This window comes from Scyliorhinus canicula, chromosome 10 (assembly GCF_902713615.1).
Source record: "Scyliorhinus canicula chromosome 10, sScyCan1.1, whole genome shotgun sequence".
NCBI lineage: Eukaryota > Metazoa > Chordata > Chondrichthyes > Carcharhiniformes > Scyliorhinidae > Scyliorhinus > Scyliorhinus canicula.
The window spans coordinates 79,169,126-79,190,385 of record NC_052155.1 but is presented as its reverse complement, the minus strand read 5'-3'; the positions used below and the strand labels follow the sequence as shown (position 1 = coordinate 79,190,385).

The following is a 21,260-nucleotide window of genomic DNA, read 5'->3' as shown; positions in this document are numbered from 1 at the left end:
TCAGGTTGAGAAAGGAAAATTGAATGGAGTCATTAAAATTTCAGATGAGCAGTTAGGAAATATGGGGACCGAGAAAAAACAAAAGATCGTCACCCACATTTTCCTGTCAGTGATTTAAAAATTTTTTTTAAAAAGTGCCCAATTATTTTTTTCCCATCAAGGGGCAACTTAGTGTGGCCAATCCACCTACCCTGCACATCTTTGAGTTGTGGGGGTGAAACCCACGCAGACACGAGGAGAATGTGCAAACTCCACATGGACAGTGACCCAGGTCTGGGATCGAAACTGGGTCCTCGGCGTCGTGAGGGAGCAGTGCTAACCACTGTGCCACCGTGCTGCCCTTATGTTCCTGTCAGTGATGACTGCAATTTAAACTGTGACCCTTCCTTTTTATGCTGCAACCTTAGTAACTTGCTTTCCTAGCTGCAGGATGCAGCCATCAATGAAGAGAGCCACGAGGATACTAGAGAGGTGCAGAAAGGCCACACCCCTTTGATGTCAGAAGTGGAAGCAAAGTCTCTGGGTGTCCAGCAGCCTTGTAATGTTGTTGCAAATGTTTTAAATAGGATAATAAAAAAATTACAGTTTGTGCGCAAAATAAGTAACAAATTCTAAATTTTTTTGAAGACTTTTAATAGCTTTTATAAGCTTTTAGTTTGGACAACTGCTAATGGCAAGATTTATGTGCTCAAAATATTTATACAGGGGTTCATGGATTAATTCTAGCTTTTAAAGTTTAGACAACTGCTATGAGTTTGAGTGTCAGCCACTGATAATAGAATGTGTGAATTCAAAATATTTACAGAGGATTATGGGTGGGGTGGGAGCTGGGTGGAGAGGGATGGGGTGAGGGGTTGATTTAAAGTTCATTCCATTCTAGTGTAAACATTTGGGCAAGTTCCGGGCACCTAGCCCAAGTCTCATAGCAGGGTCAATTCCATGCAGTGCTGGAAGCATCCACAGAACCGACAGGGCAGCATTTCACTGCCAGTTGGAGGTTTAACGTGTGCATGAAAGGCTGCACCCATGCACGCATCATGATTTTTCTCTGAGTCCTGAAGCGTAATAGTGGTGAACGTTTCTACGTTGCGGCAATGAGTGAGCGAGCCGCACATTCAGGGGTTCTCACTCCGGCTGGATTTGAGGACCTGGTTCCCTGGTTTTGCGGGACTGTGGAGCGGTGAAAGGACGGCCACGGAGGTGCGGAGGAGCGGGCAGAGCTGCATGGAACCGCAGGAGTGCAGGAAGCAGCGAAAACGGGAGAGGAAGGGACAAAGGCAAGATGCAGGGGAAGCTGACCCGGGAGCCAAGGTGGCAGACCTACGGACCTCGGACCCGGCGATCCAGCAAGCGCTGGAAAACATGCTGCAGGCTATTAAAAAGTTTCGAGTCGTTGAAGCGGGATAACTTGGACCCACTTCAGAAGGCAGTGGATCAGCTGAACCAGAGGCTTGATGCCCAGGACGAAAAAGTTACGGAGCTGGGAAAGGCGGTGGAGGAGCAGACGGATGCGCAGACGATTGCGGCGCTAGAAGTCGACGGGTTGAAGGAGAGGCAGGGAAGACTGCTGGACAGAGTAGAGGAGATGGAAAATAGAGCCCACAGACAAAATCTGAGGATCATCGGCCTCCCGGAGGGGGCTGAGGGGGCTGATGCCACAGCGTTTGTGGCGGACCTGCTGATGCAGCTGATGGGGGCTGAAGCCTTTCCGCGACCGGCGGAGCTGGAGGGGGCACACAGAGTGCAGGCGAGACAGGTGCGTCCGGGGGGGTCCCCCCCGTCCGATGGTGATTAGGTTCCACAGGTTTGGGGAAAAGGAGCGGGTGCTGCAGTGGGCAAAGAGCGCCAAGAGCAGCACGTGGAACAACAGTGTTTTTCGCATCTACCAGGACCTAAGCCAGGAGGTGGCTAGGCGGCGAGCAGCCTTTAAACAAGTTAAGGAGGTGTTGATCAAGAAGCACGTGAAGTTTGGTCTGCTCTTCCCTGCCCGTCTTTGGGTTACGCATCAGGGCCAACACCACTACTTCTCCGAGCTCGAAGAAGCGATGGACTTTGCGAGGGATCAGGGGCTGGTCCCAAAAAAGGACCCACGGACGCAAGCTAGGGTCCGAGAATTACCATTTAAAGGGATGCCGACTGTGCCTGGACTGTTGATCGACTGTTCACTGTTTTAAAGGTGCCATGTGGTGTATTTGTTGTGGGCAGTTTTTGCCTGGGGGGGGTGTGGGGAGAGGGGATTCCCCCCACCCCCCTCTCGTATGGTCTTTTTCCTGTTTTTGTTGCTTTTATTTTTCTTTGATCTTTCTGCTGTGGTGGGTACCTTTTGTTGGGCTCTCTGAGTGCGCTAGAGCCGGTATTGTAACAAAGGGGTGGCCAGTCAGCAATGGGGATTAAAGATGTTGGTTGGGAGCTTTCGTTTCATTTATGTCTATGGTTTTTATGTTTGTTTCGGGTGGGTGTTGTACGGGTTCTGGGTTATTGCTGTGTTATTTTATTAATGCTCGGAAAGGGACCTGGGTTAACACTTTTCTCTGTACACAGCTGGAACTGTATTGCACCTGGAGCAGCCTCGTGGGGCTGTTTGAGGTTTACATCTGGTTTGACCTTCCTGTGTTAGTGAGATTGCTCCAGTGGGTTGGAGTGGGGGATGGTGTACTGGGGAGTGGGGGGATGAGGTCGGGGAAACAATGGGAATGAGACAGGTGGGCGCCGGAGTGATGAGTCACCGGGCTAGCAGATTGGCTAGTCAAGGGAGTCAGGTGGGGGGGAGAGAGAGAATACAGCCAATGGATGGCAGGGGTGGGGTTACCGGGACATGTTGCTTGGGGGGGGGGGGGGGGGGGTGTTATTCTGCTGACATGGGGGGATCTGAAGTAGGTAATGGAAAGGAGGTCGGGGTGGAGGTGGCCAAGAGGCGAGCCAAGAATGGCGTGGCGCACGGACCGGGGGCGGGCCCAAGAAAAGTTATGGCTGACCGGCATTGGGGGGGGGGGGTTTGTGCCCCCCAACCAGGCTGATCACCAGGAACATCAGGGGACTAAATGGGCCAGTTAAAAGGGCACGTGTGTTTGCACATTTGCGGGCTCTGAAGGTGGGCGTAATTATGTTGCAGGAGACACATCTGAAAGTGTCTGACCAGACTAGGCTAAGCAAGGGCTGGATTAGTCAGGTCTTCCACTTGGACTTGGGTTCTAAGTCCAGGGGGGTAGCAATTATGATCAACAAGTGGGTTCAATTTGAGGCGGAAGGCGCGGTCGCAGACGGCGGGGGCAGATTCATTATGTTAAGTGGCAAACTGGAGGGGAGAAGAGTGGTGCTGGTGAATATATATGCTCCAAACTGGGACGACGTTGACTTTATCAAAAGAGTGCTGGGGAAGATCCCGGACCTGGACTCACGTAGGTTGATGATTGGGGGGGGGGGGGGAAACTTTAATACGGTCCTTGACCCGGGGCTGGACCGGTCATGTCCCAGAACGGGTAGACACCCAGCAATGGCAAGAGTGCTGAAAGGGTTCATGGAGCAAAAGGGGGCAGTGGACCCATGGAGAGCCAGACTGCCGACGGGAAGGGGCTACTCATTTTACTCACATGTTCATAAAGTATACGCTAGGATTGATTTCTTTATCTTGAGCAGGGACTGTGTAAGGGAGGTAAGAAATACAGGAATATTCGGCAATCACTATCTTGGATCATGCCCTGCATTGGGTGGACCTGCAGGGCGGGGGGGAGGCAAATTACCAACGCCAGCAATGGAGGTTAGACATAGGATTGTTGTCGGAGGAGGGGATATGTGAGAGACTGCGGAAGTGTATGCAAAACTACTTGCAGGTGAACGATACGGCGGAGGTTTCAGCAGCGACCCTGTGGGAGGCGTTGAAGGGAGTAGTGAGGGGGGAGCTGATCTCAATTCGGGCTCACAGGGTCAGGGCGGACAGAGCAGAAATGGACAGACTGCTTATGGAAATTTATCAGATAGACGAGGAACATGCGGGATCCCCGGGGGAGGACCTACTCAGGGAGATTGCAGGCGGAACTGGGGGTGCTATCCACGAGTAGGGCCGTGGATCAACTTAGGAAGGGGAGGGGAGTGGTGTATGAGCTTCAGAACCCCCGTAAGGGCTGGAGGAGATGAAAAGGTTCCTGGACGGGCTAACATTCCCAAAAGTAGGCGGTTGACTAGTGGATGGGCTGGGGGCCCCGATGAGAGCGGAGGAGGTATTGGGGGGCCTAAAGGCATGCAGTCGGGGAAAGCCCCGGGGCCGGATGGATACCCAGTAGAGTTTTACAAGAAGTTCTCGGAGATAGTGGGACCGGTCTTGACTAGGGTTTTTAATGAGGCAAGGGACAGAGGGACCCTGCCGCCGCCGATGTCGCAAGCCACCATCTCACTGATATTGAAGCGGGACAAGGACCCGAATCCTGCGGGTCATACAGGCCAATCTCCCTGATCAGTGTGGATGCCAAGCTCCTGGCAAAGGTCCTGGCAATTAGAATTGAGGACTGCGTACCGGAGGTGATTGGGGACGATCAGACAGGGTTTGTGAAAGGCAGGCAGCTGACAGCTAACTTGAGAAGATTGCTTAATGTAATCATGATGCCCCCGACGGGCAAGGAGGTGGAGTTAGTGGTGGCAATGGACGCGGAGAAGGCCTTCAACCGGGTGGAGTGGGACTATTTGTGGGAGGTGCTTCGACGGTTTGGGTTCGGGGAGGGACTGGTTAATTGGGTCAGACTATTGTACCAGGCCCCAAAAGCTAGTGTTAGGATGAACAGGGTAATGTCAGATTATTTCAGACTACATCGCGGGACCAGACAGGGTGCCCACTCTCCCCGTTGCTGTTCACGCTGGCCAGAGAGCCGTTGGCGATTGCGTTGAGAGCTGCGAGGGGGTGGAAGGGAATGACTAGGGGGGGTAGAACATAGGGTCTCTCTCTATGCGGACGACCTGCTCCTGTACGTGTCGGACCCACTGGCCGGGATGTAGAGTATACTGGAAACACTGAGGAAGTTCGGCCAGTTCTCAGGGTACAAATTAAATATGGCCAAGAGTGAGATGTTTGTGGCGCAGGCAAGGGGCCAGGAGAATAGACTGAAGGAGCTGCCATTTAGACTGGTTGAGGAAAGCTTCCTGTTCTTGGGGATACAGGTGGTACGAGACTGGGGCAGGTTGCACAAGTTAAATTTGACTAGAGTGGTGGAACAAATGAAGAGGGAGTTTCGGAGATGGGATGCACTCCCACTGTCACTGGCAGGGAGGGTGCGGACTGTAAAGATGACAATCCTCCCTAGATTCCTGTTCATCTTCCAGTGCCTCCGATCTTTATCCCACGGTCCTTCTTCAAAAGGACTGGCAAAATCATCATGAGCTTTGTATGGGAGGGAAAATCCCCGTGGGTGAAGGCGGCGATGCTTGAAAGGAGCCGCAGCGAGGGGGGGCTGACATTGCCGAGTCTGATCAACTACTCCTGGGCGGCTAACATAGCCATGATAAGGAAGTGGATGGTGGGTACAGGGTCTATCTGGGAGCGGGTGGAGGCGGCTTCGTGCAGGGGCACCAGTTTGGTAGCCCTGGTCACGGCTCCCCTACCGCTGTCGCCGGCCAGGTACTCCACCAGCCCGGTAGTGGGGGCGGCCCTGTGGATATTGGGCCAGTGGAGGAGGCATGTAGGGAAGGTGGGTGTGTCTGTCAGGGCTCCAATATGTGAGAACCATCGATTTGCCCCCGGGAACATGGATGGACGGTTTCGAACATGGTGGCAGGCGGGGGTGAGGAGGGTGGGCGATATGTTCCTGGATGGGAGCTTTGCGAGTTTGAGGGGCTTGGAGGAGAAATTTGGGCTAGCAAGGGGAAACGACTTTAGGTACTTACAGATGCGGGACTTGACCGCAGACAGGTCCCATCCTTCCCACGCCTCCCACCAACAGGGATCCAGGACAGAATAGTCTCTAGAGGAGAAGGAGGAGAGGGTAGAGTCTCGGATATTTACAAATTGATCATGAAGGGGGAAAGAGTCCCAGACAGAGGAACTGAAACTCAAATGGGAGGAGGAGCTTGACGGGGAGATGGAGGACAGGCTGTGGGCAGAAGCCCTGAGCAGGGTAAACTCAACCGCAACATGTGCCACGCTCGGCCTGATTCAATTTAAGGTCGTTCACCGGGCCCACACGACGGTAGCTCGGATGAACAAATTCTTTGGGGTAGAGGACAAGTGCGCTAGGGAGGACCAGCGAACCATGTTCACATGTTTTGGGCATGTCCTAAGCTTAGGGGGTACTGGGAGGGATCTGTGTGGATCATGTCCCGGGTGCTTAAAACAAGGGTGGTGATGAGTCCAGGGGTGGCAATTTTCAGGGTTTCGGAAGACCCGGGAGTGCAGGAGGAGAAAGAGGCCGATGTTTTGGCCTTTGCTTCCCTAGTAGCCCGGCGGCGAATACTGCTGGTATGGAGTGACTCAAAACCCCCGAAGACCGAACTATGGCTTTCGGACATATCAGGTTTTCTGGGTATGGAAAAAATTAAGTTCGCCTTCAGGGGATCTGTACTGGGGTTCGCCTGAAGGTGGCAACCATTCATTGACTTCTTCGCGGGAGAGTGAACGTCAGCGGGGGGGAGATTAGAGTAGAGTAGGAGGGATAAATAGGCGGGTACTGTCTATGGGAGAGGAGCAGGCGAGTGCAGTATGGTTTGATTGAGGCATTGGTTTTACGTTGGTGTTTGCACATTTTTGTCTTTTTTTTGTTTGTTATCTGTAACTGTTTAAAATGCCGAAAAATACCTCAATAAAATTGTTTGTTTAAAAAAAAGGAAAAAAATGGGCGGCAGAACTTTGGATCAGCTGAAAATGAAACAGATTTGGTAGATGGGAGTCAAGTGAAGAGAGCACTGGCAATTGTGAGACACGTCACTGTGTTGTTCCTCGTGTCTTAATAAAGCTCGTAGTCTCAAATGTGGAGAAGATGCTTTATTGTGAGTTCGTTCTCTCTTCAGAGCTGTTTCCTAAGGTTACCTTCAGTGCTCCTAGCTGGTGTGGGTGTAAATGTCCTGCTCCAAGTTCTGCCCTCTGTGAAGTGTGTCCTCACTTCCTGTCCCCGTCTATTTATATGGCTCTCCCGTGCCCCCTCTAGTGTTTGCTCAGTTGTATTGCATCTAGTTAACTTGTGATCACCACAGTCACCTGAGTGGGACACAGTCCGAAAAGTGGTCTTGCCCTGCTGCAGGAGTCGACAAGTATTGTGAGCATTTCAGCTGCTGTGAAACAGCAGTGGGGGAACAAGACGACAACCACGAGGTCACAAGAAATTACCACGAGGTCACAAGAAATTGGTAAATAAATTGTTGGGTAAGTGCTCAGTGTAAGGTGCAACATGTGGAAAGACCTTTGTCTGGAATAAGGGTAAGTTAGAACCTAATATAGTAAGGTGATAAAAGTAGTCCAAAAGAGAATAGCTAACATCAGAGAAGTAAACAAAGTACATCCTAGGATTAAACAGTGCACAACGTGCTGCTCATTTAATAAAATCTATAAAAAGCACCATAAATAAGTAAATAATTTAAGTAATTAAGATTAAGGATGGCAGATAAAGTGTGTGGGAGCTCTTGGATAACATTGCGATTCAGGGTAAATACATCTGCAGTATTTGCGATTTGAGTCATTGAGCTAGAGACTGAGCTGCTGACACTGTGAAACATTAGGGGGGGAAAGAATTACTTGGACATTTTGTTTCAGGAGGTAATCACACCCCTCTTATAGGGTCCTCTGGTTTTGAAAGTGCTCAGGGACAAGGAGTGTGACTGCTGCTGAAGCAGGTTAAGGGGAACTAGAGTGCAGGAGTGTTAGCCTCTGCAAGGGGGCAGCATGGTAGCATGGTGGTTAGCATTAATGCTTCACAGCTCCATGGTCCCAGGTTCGATTCCCGGTTGGGTCACTGTCTGTGCGGAGTCTGCACGTCCTCCCAGTGTGCGCGTGGGTTTCCTCCCGGTGCTCCGGTTTCCTCCCACAGTCCAAAGATGTGCGGGTTAGGTGGATTGGCCATGCTAAATTGCCTGTAGTGTCCTAAAAAGTAAGGTTAAGGGGGAGTTGGGTTACGGGTATAGGGTGGACACGTGGGTTTGAGTAGGGTGATCATTGCTCGGCACAACATCGAGGGCCGAAGGGCCTGTTCTGTGCTGTACTGTTCTATATCTATAACTGTCCAACAGGTTTGAAGTTTTCTCAGTTTGTTTGGATGACAGTGGGGGCTGCAGGGTGGATGAACTGACTAGCCATAGCACTGTGGTACAGGAAGCCATTCAAGTTGGGGGAAAATAGGAAAGTAATGGTAGGAAAGGACAGTATTGTGAAAGGGATGGACACTGTTCTCTGCAGCAAAGAGCCACAGACAAGAAGGCTGAGTTGCCTGCCAAATGCCAGGGTGTAGGGCATCTGCTCTGGGCTGGAGAGGAACTTTCAGTGGGCGAATCTCATTGTTATGGTCCATGTACGTACCAACGACAACGAGGAAACTTATTCAGCAAAGAGAGTTGTGAGGAGCTCTGCACTAAACAACAGACCTCCCAAAGTTATAGGGCGGATTTCTCAGTTGGCTGATGCTGAAATCGGGAAAAACAATTAGATGCAGAATAGGTTCCGATGCCAAAATCGCGGCGGGCGCCAATTTGACACCAAATCATAATTCTCTGTCACCTCGACAGTGGCTTCAATGCGTTCAATGCATGTACATGAACGGAGAATTCCGCCCACAATCTCTGGATTATTACCTGAGCCTTGTGCAAATTGGCACAGGGTACATGAAATTATAGAGATGAATACGTGGCTCAAAGAATAGTGTGGGAGAAGGGGGCTTTGGTTTGTGGGGCACTGGCATCAGTACTAGGAAAATGAGGGCTATATCTTTGTGAATACGTACGTTTGAACCGTGCTGGGACCAATATTTTTGCAAACCGCATAACTAGGGAAGTAAAGAGGGCTTTAAACTAAATGGAGGGGGTTTGGGGGATGGACTGGTTCTGGGCAGGGTATACATCGGATTAAAAGCAAAAGGACATGGAAGCACAGCAAGGCAGCTATTTAGGGAATTACACCAAAAGTGTGACAGGAAGGGGCAGACTGAAGATGGAAGATGGAATTGGAATTGAAAAAAATAACCATTTTTTAAAAATGAGTTGCAATGGTAGAGATGAAAATATAACTTTAAAAAACATACATGCCAAGAAGGAGGGTAGAAATAGATTTCATATAAAATGAAACGGCTTGTGCTGAGAAGAAATTTGAAGTTGATCCTGTTCTCTAGAAGAATTGAAGACTACCTGGGAAGGTGGTACAGACGGGTTGCCTCATTTCCTTTAAATAAGTATCTGGATGAGCACTTGGCACATCTTAACATTCGAGGCTATGGGCCAAGTGCTGGAAAATGGGATTAGGATTGGCAGATCAGGTGCCTATCATGCGAAGGCGCAGACACGATGGGCCAAAGGGCCTTTTCTGCACTGTATTTATCTGTGATTCTCTGACAACAACAAAAATACAGGGGGTGGAATGGAATGTCACAAAGGAAATTAGCAAACGTGACGCCACTGTTTAAAAAAGGAGGTAAGCAGAAAGCAGGAAATTATAGGCCAGTGAGTTTAACTTCGGTAATAGGGAAGATGCTGGAATCTATCATCAAGGAAGAAATTGCGAGGCATCTGGATAGAAATTGTCCCATTGGGCAGACGCAGCATGGGTTCGTAAAAGGCAGGTCGTGCCTAACTAATTTAGTGGAATTTTTTGAGGACATTACCAGTGCAGTAGATAACGGGGAGCCGATGGATGTGGTATATCTGGATTTCCAGAAAGCCTTTGACAAGGTGCCACACAAAAGGTTGCTGCATAAGATAAAGATGCATGGCATTAAGGGTAAAGTAGTAGCATGGATAGAGGATTGGTTAATTAATAGAAAGCAAAGAGTTGGGATAAATGGGTGTTTCTCTGGTTGGCAATCAGTAGCTAGTGGTGTCCCTCAGGGATCCGTGTTGGGCCCACAATTGTTCACAATTTACATTGATGATTTGGAGTTGGGGACCAAGGGCAATGTGTCCAAGTTTGCAGATGACACTAAGATGAGTGGTAAAGCGAAAAGTGCAGAGGATACTTGAAGTCTGCAGAGGGATTTGGATAGGTTAAGTGAATGGGCTCGGGTCTGGCAGATGGAATACAATGTTGACAAATGTGAGGTTATCCATTTTGGTAGGAATAACAGCAAACGGGATTATTATTTAAACGATAAAATATTAAAGCATGCCGCTGTTCAGAGAGACTTGGGTGTGCTAGTGCATGAGTCACAGAAGGTTGGTTTACAAGTGCAACAGGTGATTAAGAAGGCAAATGGAATTTTGTCCTTCATTGCTAGAGGGATGGAGTTTAAGACTAGGGAGGTTATGTTGCAATTGTATAAGGTGTTAGTGCGGCCACACCTGGAGTATTGTGTTCAGTTTTGGTCTCCTTACTTGAGAAAGGACGTACTGGCGCTGGAGGGTGTGCAGAGGAGATTCACTAGGTTAATCCCAGAGCTGAAGGGGTTGGATTATGAGGAGAGGTTGAGTAGACTGGGACTGTACTCGTTGGAATTTAGAAGGATGAGGGGGGATCTTATAGAAACATTTAAAATTATGAAGGGAATAGATAGGATAGATGCGGGCAGGTTGTTTCCACTGGCGGGTGACAGCAGAACTAGGGGGCATAGCCTCAAAATAAGGGGAAGTAGATTTAGAACTGAGTTTAGGAGGAACTTCTTCACCCAAAGGGTTGTGAATCTATGGAATTCCTTGCCCAGTGAAGCAGTTGAGGCTCCTTCATTACATGTTTTTAAGGTAAAGATAGATAGTTTTTTGAAGAATAAAGGGATTAAGGGTTATGGTGTTCGGGCCGGAAAGTGGAGCTGAGTCCACAAAAGATCAGCCATGATCTCATTGAATGGCGGAGCAGGCTCGAGGGGCCAGATGGCCTACTCCTGCTCCTAGTTCTTATGTTCTTATGTTCTTACATCAAGGATCAAGATGACAGGGTAGTGGTGATGCATTTTAGACCTGTTTGCTGCCACAAGAACAAATAAGAGAGCATGTTTGACTGATCACAGCCCCGATTTAGTGGTGTTACAGTAATGTGAAAAAATGTAGTTTACAAAATGGATGAAATGGTCATTTGCTGTTCAATTTATTTACAGACAGATTGTTGGCAAGAGAGCAACCAGCCATCCATTTTTTTAAGTTCCTGACTGCATATCGTTGTGTTGCCATTTAATTACTTAAAATTTCTAACACAGTTCACTACACACAATTTACTTGGTTGCAATACTTACAGAACAAATGCATCAGTATTACTATTTATTTTGGGCACTGAAAAAGGATATGATCTTCCAGTATATGTTTAATTTGTTGTTGATCTCAACAGCCTGAGCATGACTCCTTTCCTCTTCAATCTGCTTTAAGTTTTCTGTGCACAACATTTTGCCTATTTTGTTTGATACTGGAAGAGTTTCAAAGTTGAACTTGTCTACTTGTATGGCCATCCTGTAAGGAAAAATAAATCAAACTCAGAACATAACAGCAACATCAACATTTGGAAGACTTGATTGCATGCAGATCCATAATCTTAGGTCTCGAAATCCCGCATATACATTTCACAACCCATTAGACTAAACCAGTGGTTCTCAACCTTTTCAGTAATACGGCACACTTCACGAGACAAAACATTCCAAAGCACACCCACTTTTGCTTAAGCTGAATCCAGTGTTCATAAATGCCCCACAATGTAGCAGCAGATCGACAGTGTCCAATCGCATACAAGGGGTAGGGCATCAGGTGCGCCACAGTTCGGCAATCTATAACAAGCGAAGAATTTCCTCATTGCATGGTTATTCATCCTGTGTGCTCAGTTTAAATCAGCACTCGGACTGAACTTCAGTTTAATTCAAAGCAGTTATATTCAGTGCAACAATAATTCCAGTTAAAGTCCAAATAGGTGTTCGACATGAAGATAAGTAAAGTCACCATAGTTCCAGATGAACATAGGCTTCTTTCCCCTTTGAGGGATAGAGCTGACTGGTGGTGATTTTAACCTGAAGATCGCCATACCTCAAGCAAGGGACAAGGTTGAGAAAGCAGGCCTTCTTGAGTAACCTCAGCTGGTACAGGAATTGAACCCATGCTGTTGGCGTCGCTCTGCATCAACATAGAACATACAGTGCAAAAAGAGGCCAATTGGCCCATCGAGTCTGCACCTACCCACTTAAGCCCTCACTTCCACCCGTAAACTAATAACCCCTCCTATCCTTTTTTGGGCACTAAGGGCAATTTAGCATGGCCAATCAACCTAACCTGCACGTCTTTGGACTGTGGGAGGAAACCGGAGCTCTCAGAGGAAACCCACGCAAACACGGGGAGAACGTGCAGACTCCGCACAGACAGTGACCCAGCGGGGAATCGAACCTGAGATACAGGAGCTATGAAACCATAGTGCTAGCCACTGTGCTATCCAAGTTACTGCTGCCGATAACTACTTATTCAGCCAAGTGAGCTAACCGACCCCCAGACATGAATCAATGCCAACTAGAAACAAATGCAAGATGAAAAGTTTCGATAGAACATAGAACATAGAACAGTACAGCACAGAACAGGCCCTTCGGCCCTCAATGTTGTGCCTAGCCATGATCACCCTACTCAAACCCATGTATCCACCCTATACCCGTAACCCAACAACCCCCCCCCTTAACCTTACTTTTATTAGGACACTACGGGCAATTTAGCATGGCCAATCCACCTAACCCTGCTGTCCCTTTTTCAGAAATGGGGGAAATGATGGATAATTTGAGCGGTGGGGGAGAAATCCCGACCAGTGTGTATTCTGCCCAATCCTTTTGCAAATTAAAATCAATCGCATCTTGTTTTCAATCACATGCTGGTGATACAGATGGCTTAAAAGAAGGCAGGCTGGAAGCCCAGCACAAGATAGGTAGCTGCATCTCTCGTGGGACAGTAGAATGTTTCTGTTAAGTACATATGGAGTTAATTTTGAAGGGTCATGGGAAATGTGCCTTTGATTATAAGTGCCTCAGATTATGTTCGCTGGAGTTCAGGAGAATTTAAAAAAAAAACGTATGAGGGGTGATCTCATACAAATCTACAAAATTCTAACAGGACTAAACAGGGTAGATGCAGGACGTTCCCGATTGGGTGATCAGAATCAAGAGTCATAGTCTAAGGACAAGGGGTAAATAGAACATAGAACAGTACAGTACAGAACAGGCCCTTCGGCCCTCGGTGTTGTGCAGAGCAATGATCACCCTACTCAAACCCACGTATCCACCCTATACCCGTAACCCAACAACCCCACCCCCCCTTAACCTTACTTTTTAGGACACTACGGGCAATTTATCATGGCCAATCCACCTAACCCGCACATCTTTGGACTGTGGGAGGAAACCGGAGCACCCAGAGGAAACCCACGCACACACGGGGAGGACGTGCAGACTCCGCACAGACAGTGACCCAGCCGGGAACCGAACCTGGGACCCTGGAGCTGTGAAGCATTTATGCTAACCACCAGGCTACCGTGCTGCCCCAAAATCTTTTAGTGTGCGGAGTCTGCACGTTCTCCCTGCGTCTGCATGGGTTGCTTCCGGGTGCTCCTGTTTCCTCCCACAAGTACCTAAAGATGTGTTGTTAGATAATTTGGACATTCTGAATTCTCTCTCGGTGTACTCTAACAGGCACCGGAATGTGGTGACTCAGGGATTTTCTCAGTAACTTCATTACAGTGTTATATATTATGAAGCTTCTCTGAACAGCCTCCAATTAAATAATATTTTTCCTTAAATAGGGGGACCAAAGTGCTCACGGTACTCCAAATGTGGTCTCACCAGTGTCTTGTACACCTCCCGCTGCCGAGGAAAGCGGGCAGCATAATCAAAGACCCCTCCCACCCGCATTACTCACTCTTCCAACTTCTTCCATCGGGCAGGAGATATAAAAGTCTGAGAACATGCACGAACAGATTCAAAAACAGCTTCTTCTCCGCTATTACCAGACTCCCAAACTATCCTCTTATGGACTGACCTGATTAATACAACACTCCCAGTATGCTTCACCAGTGCCTATGTATTTACATTGATGACCTTGTGTTGCCCTTTTATGTATTTTCTTTTTATTCTGTTTTGATGTACTAAATGAGCTGCTCGCAGATAAATACTTTTCATTGTACCTCGGTACACATGACAATAAACAATTCCAAAACGTCCAAAATCATAGAATCATGCAATCTACCGTGCAGAAGTAGGTCATTCGGCCCATCGAGTCTGCACCGGCCCTTCAGCCCACGCCTCCACCCTATCCCTCGCAACCCAATAACCCCACCTTATCTTGTGGACACTAAGGGGCAATTTAGCATGTCCAGTTCACCTAACCTGCGCATCATTGGACTGTGGGAAAAAAAAACAGCGTACCCGGAGGAAACCCACGCAGACACAGGGAGAAAGTGCAAACTTCACACAGTCACCAGAGGCCAGAATGGAACAGGGTCCCTGGAGCTGTGAGGTAGCAGTGCTAACCACTGTGCCACCATGCCACCCCTTATACTCCAACCCCCTTGAAATAAGGTCCCACATTCCATTAGCCTTCCTGATTACCTATTGCAGCTGTGCTAGCTTTCTGTGTTTCACACATTTGGTGACTAGGGACTTTTCACAGTAACTTCATACTTGTGACAATAAAAGGTTATTATTATTTGTGCTGCAGCTTTCTGCAGTTTCTCTGCATTTAAATAATACTCTGTTATTTTGTTCTCCCTTCCAGTATGAACAATTTTCACATTTTTCCACATTATACTCCATTTGCCAACATTTTGCCCACTTCAATATCTCTTTGCAAATAGTTAGTATTCCTCTCACAACTTGCCTTTCCACCTATTTTTGTTTTGTCTGCAAATTTGACTAAGGTACTTTTCTTCCTTCCTCCAAGTCATTAATATATTTTGTAAACAGCTGCTGTACCAGCACTGCTTCCAGGTCACCCACCTGAAAAAGAACCCCTTATCCCCACTCTCAGCTTCCTATCCATCAGCCAATTCTCTATCCATGCCAATGTACCACCTCTAACACAATGGGCCCTTTTCTTACATTTTGTGAGGTACTCTGTCAAACGCCTTCTGGAAGTCCCAAATACCGCATATCTACTGGTTCCCCTCTATCCAATCTCGTTGAGACTTCCTTGAAAAACTCTAATAAATGAGTCAGACACAATTTCCCTTTCATGAAGTCATGCTGCATGCTTGTGCTTCATTACATTATGATTTTCCAAATGTGCTGCAATTACTTCCTTAATAATTGTTTCCAAGTCTCCAGTGTTCGAGACTAATCGAACTGTTGCCTGCTTTTTCCTCCGTCCATTTTTGAATAGAGGTGTCACATTGGCAGTTTTCCAATCCTCCGATACTTCTCCAGAATCCAAGGACTTTTGGAAAATTACAACCAATACATACACCATGTCTGATTATACATACTTTCCAGCACGCTCTCCATTGGATTTCAGTTTTAAATGAGACAGTTCGCAGTACAATCACTCAGTTTCCAATGAGTTTATGTCTCCGTTTCATCAAGCCATAACATTGAGTGACCATTGAAAGATAATTCTCTCAGTTATGAAGGGATTCATGAACCAACAACCAGCAGTAAAGCACACTCCAAATTTCTCCTGCTGACCATGCCAAGGCAAATCTTCCAGAGACTTTTGAATGTCACAGGATGCATCTCTTCAACCAGTCATTCCTTCCTCCTCGCATTCTGTATTGTAACTCACAGAATGGCAGCTGACCATACTAGCTGTGGCCTTCCAACTATTTTAAGTGGAACCTCTCTCTTTCTATCCCAAAAAATTTTGAGACCAAAAATATGATCAGTTAGCCCAGTTGCTTTTGCCTTTGCTTCAGGTGTGAACATTCTGTACTTTGCTCTATTTCAGTCTCACCCTGGGCCCCCTGTCCCCATGGCAACCTGTCCCCATCCAGGCCTGTGTTTGGGCAGAATTCAGAACGGACAGGATTCTCTTCATTACTCCATTTCACTTGAATTAAATAGACAACCTCAAAACAAAATCTTCTTATGAAACCTTGAATTCTTAACACCCCATTGAACTATTTTGAATAACCTTTTAAGTAGCTGCCTCTAACATTTCTCTCCTTTTGCCTCGTCCACTGGGTCAAACTTCCCCCAAGATTTCCCTCTGTCCAATGCTCAGGACCGGTGCTAGGAATTGCGGGCCCAATTAGAAAAGTGATGGCGGGGCCCCTACTCTACAAAAGTAAAAATTTATGTATGTTTATATTTCGTGTAGTATGCTCGTCTTTAACCAAAAAAAAAAACATTAAATGCTTGATATACTAAAATTTTGAAACTTACTTACCCGGGCGGAAGGATTTGGCGGCGCAGGGCTGAAGGATTTGTCGACGGTAATGCAGTGCGTTCCCCAAAAGTAAAAACTACCCTATAGTTCCTCTTAGAATACAGAAAAGGCTTCAAACGGTAACTCTGTCGCCGCTGGCGCGGGGCACCCTTAAGGTGCGGAGCCCAATTTGATGAAATTGGTCAAATAGGCTTAAAACCGGCCCTGCTAATGCTTAAAGTCACACATATCTCTAGTTTCTCTCCTAACTTCCCTCATGCTCTCTTTCTCAGGTCAATATGACATGACCTACATAGTAAGCACCGACCTAGTGGTCTAGCCTAACTAGATGTGAAACCTATTGTCATGTGAGTGTGCCTTTAAGAAATTGGTGTTTAGAAATGGGCGTGTATATAAGTATCTGTAGTGAGAGTACCTTTAAGAAATAGGTGTTTATTACTGCAGTGATGTCAGAGTGTGGGTGGAGCTGGGCTGTCTGTCAGCTTTTTACTTTCGTTTTAGGTTGTTTGCTGCAGGGTGTGTTTTAGTTTCGTTTTCAGATCTGGAAAGCTGCAGTCACAACCAGAAGGTGTATGAATCTCTCTTTGTAATCTAAAGACTGTAAATCGATCCTGGTGATTTAAAACTAATAACAGTAGTGACCTTAACCTGATGTGCTTCTGGTAAAAGGTGTTTCAAGTCTTATGGATGTTAAAAGGGAAGCTCAAAGGATTACTTAGAGTTGTAGTCTTTGGGGGTTGCATTTGAATTAATGGTTGCTGAGATGTTCAATGTATGTTTTAAAAAGATTAACTGAGTTCATAGAATAAACATTGTTTTGCTTTAAAAAATGCTTTTCCGTTTCTGCTCAACCACAATTGTAGAGTGGGCCATGTGCTCCGCTTACAAGAATCTATTAAAAGTCGTGGGTCAGGTGAACTCCATGATACACTTTGAGGTTCTCTAAGCCCTGGCCCATAACAAATTGGGGGCTTGAGGGGGATAAAAGTCTATCTATTGGATTGGCTTTATGAACTTAAACACTGAGGCGAGGGGATATTGTGGTTGCTTTACAGGTATGGTATTTTAGTTTGTCGGGAGTGTGTTGTGGACAATGGCTCTTTCAGAGGCTCTGAAGTTTTTGGGGGCTGAGACGGTCACACACAGTATCTTACGGACAGAGACTAAAAGCAGACTGTTAGATTTGGCAAAAACATTGCAGTTAATATTACCTGACGAAATGCGAAAAGGTGAGATCATGATGGCTGTGGCTAAGCATTTAAAGTTGCCTGAGATACAGTTTGACTCATTGGGTATGGCAAAAATTCAGTTACAAATTAAACAAATGGAACAGGAGAAAGATTTAAAGCAGCTTGAATACGAAAGCGAGAGAGAGGAAAGAGAAAGAGAAAGAGAAAGAAAAAAGAGAGAGAAGAAAGGAAAACCGAAAGAATAGCCCGTGCAGAACAAAAAAATAGAAAGGGAGATACAGATCAGGGAAAAAGATAAAGAGAGAGAGTTTGAACTTCAGAAAATGGCCATGAAACATGACAGTCAGTTAAAATTGGCAGACATAAAGGGAAACGTACAGTTGGTGGATAGTGATGAGGATGATAAGAAACAGCGTCATAGTCGAAGGCTTGATGGGAATCGATTTAAATATGTCCAAGCAATGCCAAGGTTTGACGAGAAGGAGGTAGAAGCCTTTTTCATTTCATTTGAGAAGGTAGCTAAACAAAAGAAATGGCCACAGGACATGTGGGTATTACAGATTCAAACAAAGCTGGTAGGTAGGGCTCGTGAAGTATTTGCATCACTACCGGAGGAGGTATCTGGGACATTTGAGGAGGTGAAAAAATCCATCTTAGGCGCATATGAACTAGTGCCTGAAGCCTACAGACAAAGGTTTAGACATTTAAGGAAAGAATTTGGTCAAACATACATGGAGTTTGAAAGGATCAAACAGAGTAATTTTGATAGGGGGATTAGGGCTTTGAAATAGACCAAACGTATGAAGCTCTCAGAGAAATTATACTTTTGAAGTTTAAAAATTCAACTCCTGATGTAATGAGAATTCATATGGAAGAGCAGAGGGTTAAAACTGCGGGATTAGCAGCAAAAATGGCAGATGATTATGAATTAGTTCATAAATCAAAGTTTGGTTTCCAACATCAGTTTCAGCCTGTGAGGGATAGAAACTGAGTATATGAGAAATACTGAAGTGGTAAAGATAAAGGTGATCTGATGGGAGATAATAAGGAGAGTGTACCTCAGATTAAAAAAGAAACCCAGGAGTGTGGAAAAGAAATGAAAAGTTTCACATTTTTTCACTGTAATAAACTAGGCCATGTAAAAGTCAGTGTTGGTGGTTGAAGAAAAGTACTGGGAAGGCTGATGTGGTAAAACAGGATAAGACAGTGGGGTTTGTTAAAGTGGTAAAGGAAAGCCCAAGTGAAGGGAAGGAGGTGCAGAAGATGGTACAGCCTGGTCAAGAGGTGATTCATAAGAAGGTGCCAGATCTTTTTAAAGAGTTTACTTGTGTGGGTAAAGTTTACTCATGTGAATCAAGAGGAGCAGGTAAAGAAGTCACAATGTTAAGAGATACAGGGAGCTAGTCAATCTTTAATGGTAAGAGATGAGGAGTTATGTAGTTTGGGAAGAATGTTGCCAGAAAAGGTGGTAATATGTGGAAATCAGGGTGAGAGGGGCAGTGTTCCATTATATAAGGTGAGGTTGGAAAGTCCAGTGAAGAATGGTGAAGTGGTTGTAGGAGTAATAGAGAAACTATCTTATCCAGGAATACAGTTTATCTTGGGTAATGATATAGCTGGATTGCAGGTGGAAATGATGCCTACTGTGGTTGATAAGCCATGGAAAATCAGACAACTGAAGTGTTGAAGGACAAATATCCTGGAATTTTTCTGGATTGTGTAGTAACAAGGTCGCAAAGTCATAGGTTAAGACAAGAGGAGAAATTAAAGAGTGAAGATAAAGTTGAAGTGCAATTGTCAGAAACAATTTTTGATCAGATGGTTGAAAAAGAACAAGAACGGGTGGAGGATGAGGCGGATATTTTTAGTTCCGGAAAATTGGCGGAGTTACAACAGAAAGATGTAGAAATAAAACGGATGTTTCAGAAAGCATACACGGAAGAGTGTATACCAGAGTGTTATTACCGTAAAAGTGATGTCTTGATGAGAAAATGGAGACCTTTACATATGTAGGCGGATGAAAAGTGGGCAAAAGTTCAGGTATTGCCGGTAGGGTGTAGAAAGGAGGTGTTGTGAGTTGCACATGAGGTACCAATGGGAGGTCATTTGGGAATAAGGATAACTCAAGCTAAAATCCAGAAACATTTTTGTTGGTCTGGACTACATAAAGATGTAGTCAAATTTTGTCAATAATGTTACACATGTCAAGTTATAGGGAAACCTCAAGCAGTGATAAAACCAGCACCCTTAATACCCATTCCAGCATTTGAGGAACCTTTTACAAGGGTCCTAATTGATTGCATAGGACCGCTTCCTAAAACAAAAACTGGGAATCAATATCTTTTGACTATAATGGATGTGCCTCTAGGTTTCCAGAGGCCATTCCAGTATGTAATATTACAGCTAAAAAGATTGTGGAGGTGTTACTTCAATTCTTTACCAGATATGGACTACCCACAGAAAACCAATCGGAGCAAAGATCAAATTTTACCTCAAGGTTATTCAAAGAAGTTATGGATAGCTTAGGAATAAAACAATTAAATCAACTGCGTACCATCCAGAATCGCAGAGAGCATTAGAAAGGTGGCATCACACATTAAAGACAATGTTGAGGGCTTATTGTCACGATTATCCAGAGGATTGGGATAAAGGAATTCCATTCATACTGTTTGCAATTAGGGATGCACCTAATGAGTCAACCAAATTCAGTCCTTTTGAACTAATTTTTGGTCATGAGGTAAGTGGACCACTTAAATTGATGAAGAAAAAATTGGTGAGTGAGAAATCAGAAATTACATTATTGGATTACGTATCAAAATTTTAGGGAACGATTAAATAGAGCATTGAATTGGCTAGACAACATTTAAAAGTTGCACAAAATGTGATGAAACGGGTAGCGGACAAGAAATCCAAAGTTCGTAGTTTTGCCAGTGGAGATAAAGCTTTAGTATTGTTATCAGTGGTAGGTGAACCTTTAAAAGCAAGGTTTTGTGGACCTTATCCAATTGAAAGGAAATTAAGTGGGGTGAATTGTGTGGTAAAAACACCAGATAGAAGGAAGACTCACCAAGTGAGTCATGTGAATATCCTTAAAAGGTACTTTGAAAGGGAAGGAGAGAAAAAGGAGGAGGTTTTAATGATTCTAACTCAAAGTGATGAACCAAATCCAGATGACTGTGAATTTGGCATACCTCAAATTAAATTGGAGAACGAGGATGTTTTAAAAAATTGAGATAAATTGTTGAGTTACCTTCCAGAGGAAAAAACAAACTGATCTACAAGAGTTATTGATATCACATGGGCAAGTTTCTGGAGATAAATTGGGAAGTACTAAAATGGCTATACATGATGTAGATGTGGGAAATGCTGTTCCAATCAAACAACATCCATATAGACTTAAGCCTTTAAAATTGGCACAGGTTTACCAAGAGATTGAGAGTATGCTTAAAAATGACATAATTGAAGTGGGTTGCAGCCAATGGATCTCACCCATAGTGATGGTACCTAAACCAGACGGTACCCAACGGTTGTGTGTGGACTATAGAAAGGTTAGTGCAGTTACAAGAACGGACTCTTATCCTATCCCATGTTTGGAGGATTGCATTCAGAAAGTGGGACAATCAGCTTTTATTTCCA

The 21,260-nt window shown here is 45.6% G+C and overlaps 1 protein-coding gene across 1 annotated transcript in view; it reads right to left on the bottom strand.

The window, feature by feature from the left end:
• The window catches only part of trappc9 (trafficking protein particle complex 9), a 1,005,291-nt gene that overhangs the window by 463,691 nt on the left and 520,340 nt on the right, over window positions 1-21,260 (bottom strand). Inside the window, 1 exon segment of the mRNA XM_038809220.1 lies at window positions 11,391-11,550. Within this exon segment, the coding sequence (XP_038665148.1) occupies window positions 11,391-11,550 (160 nt within the window).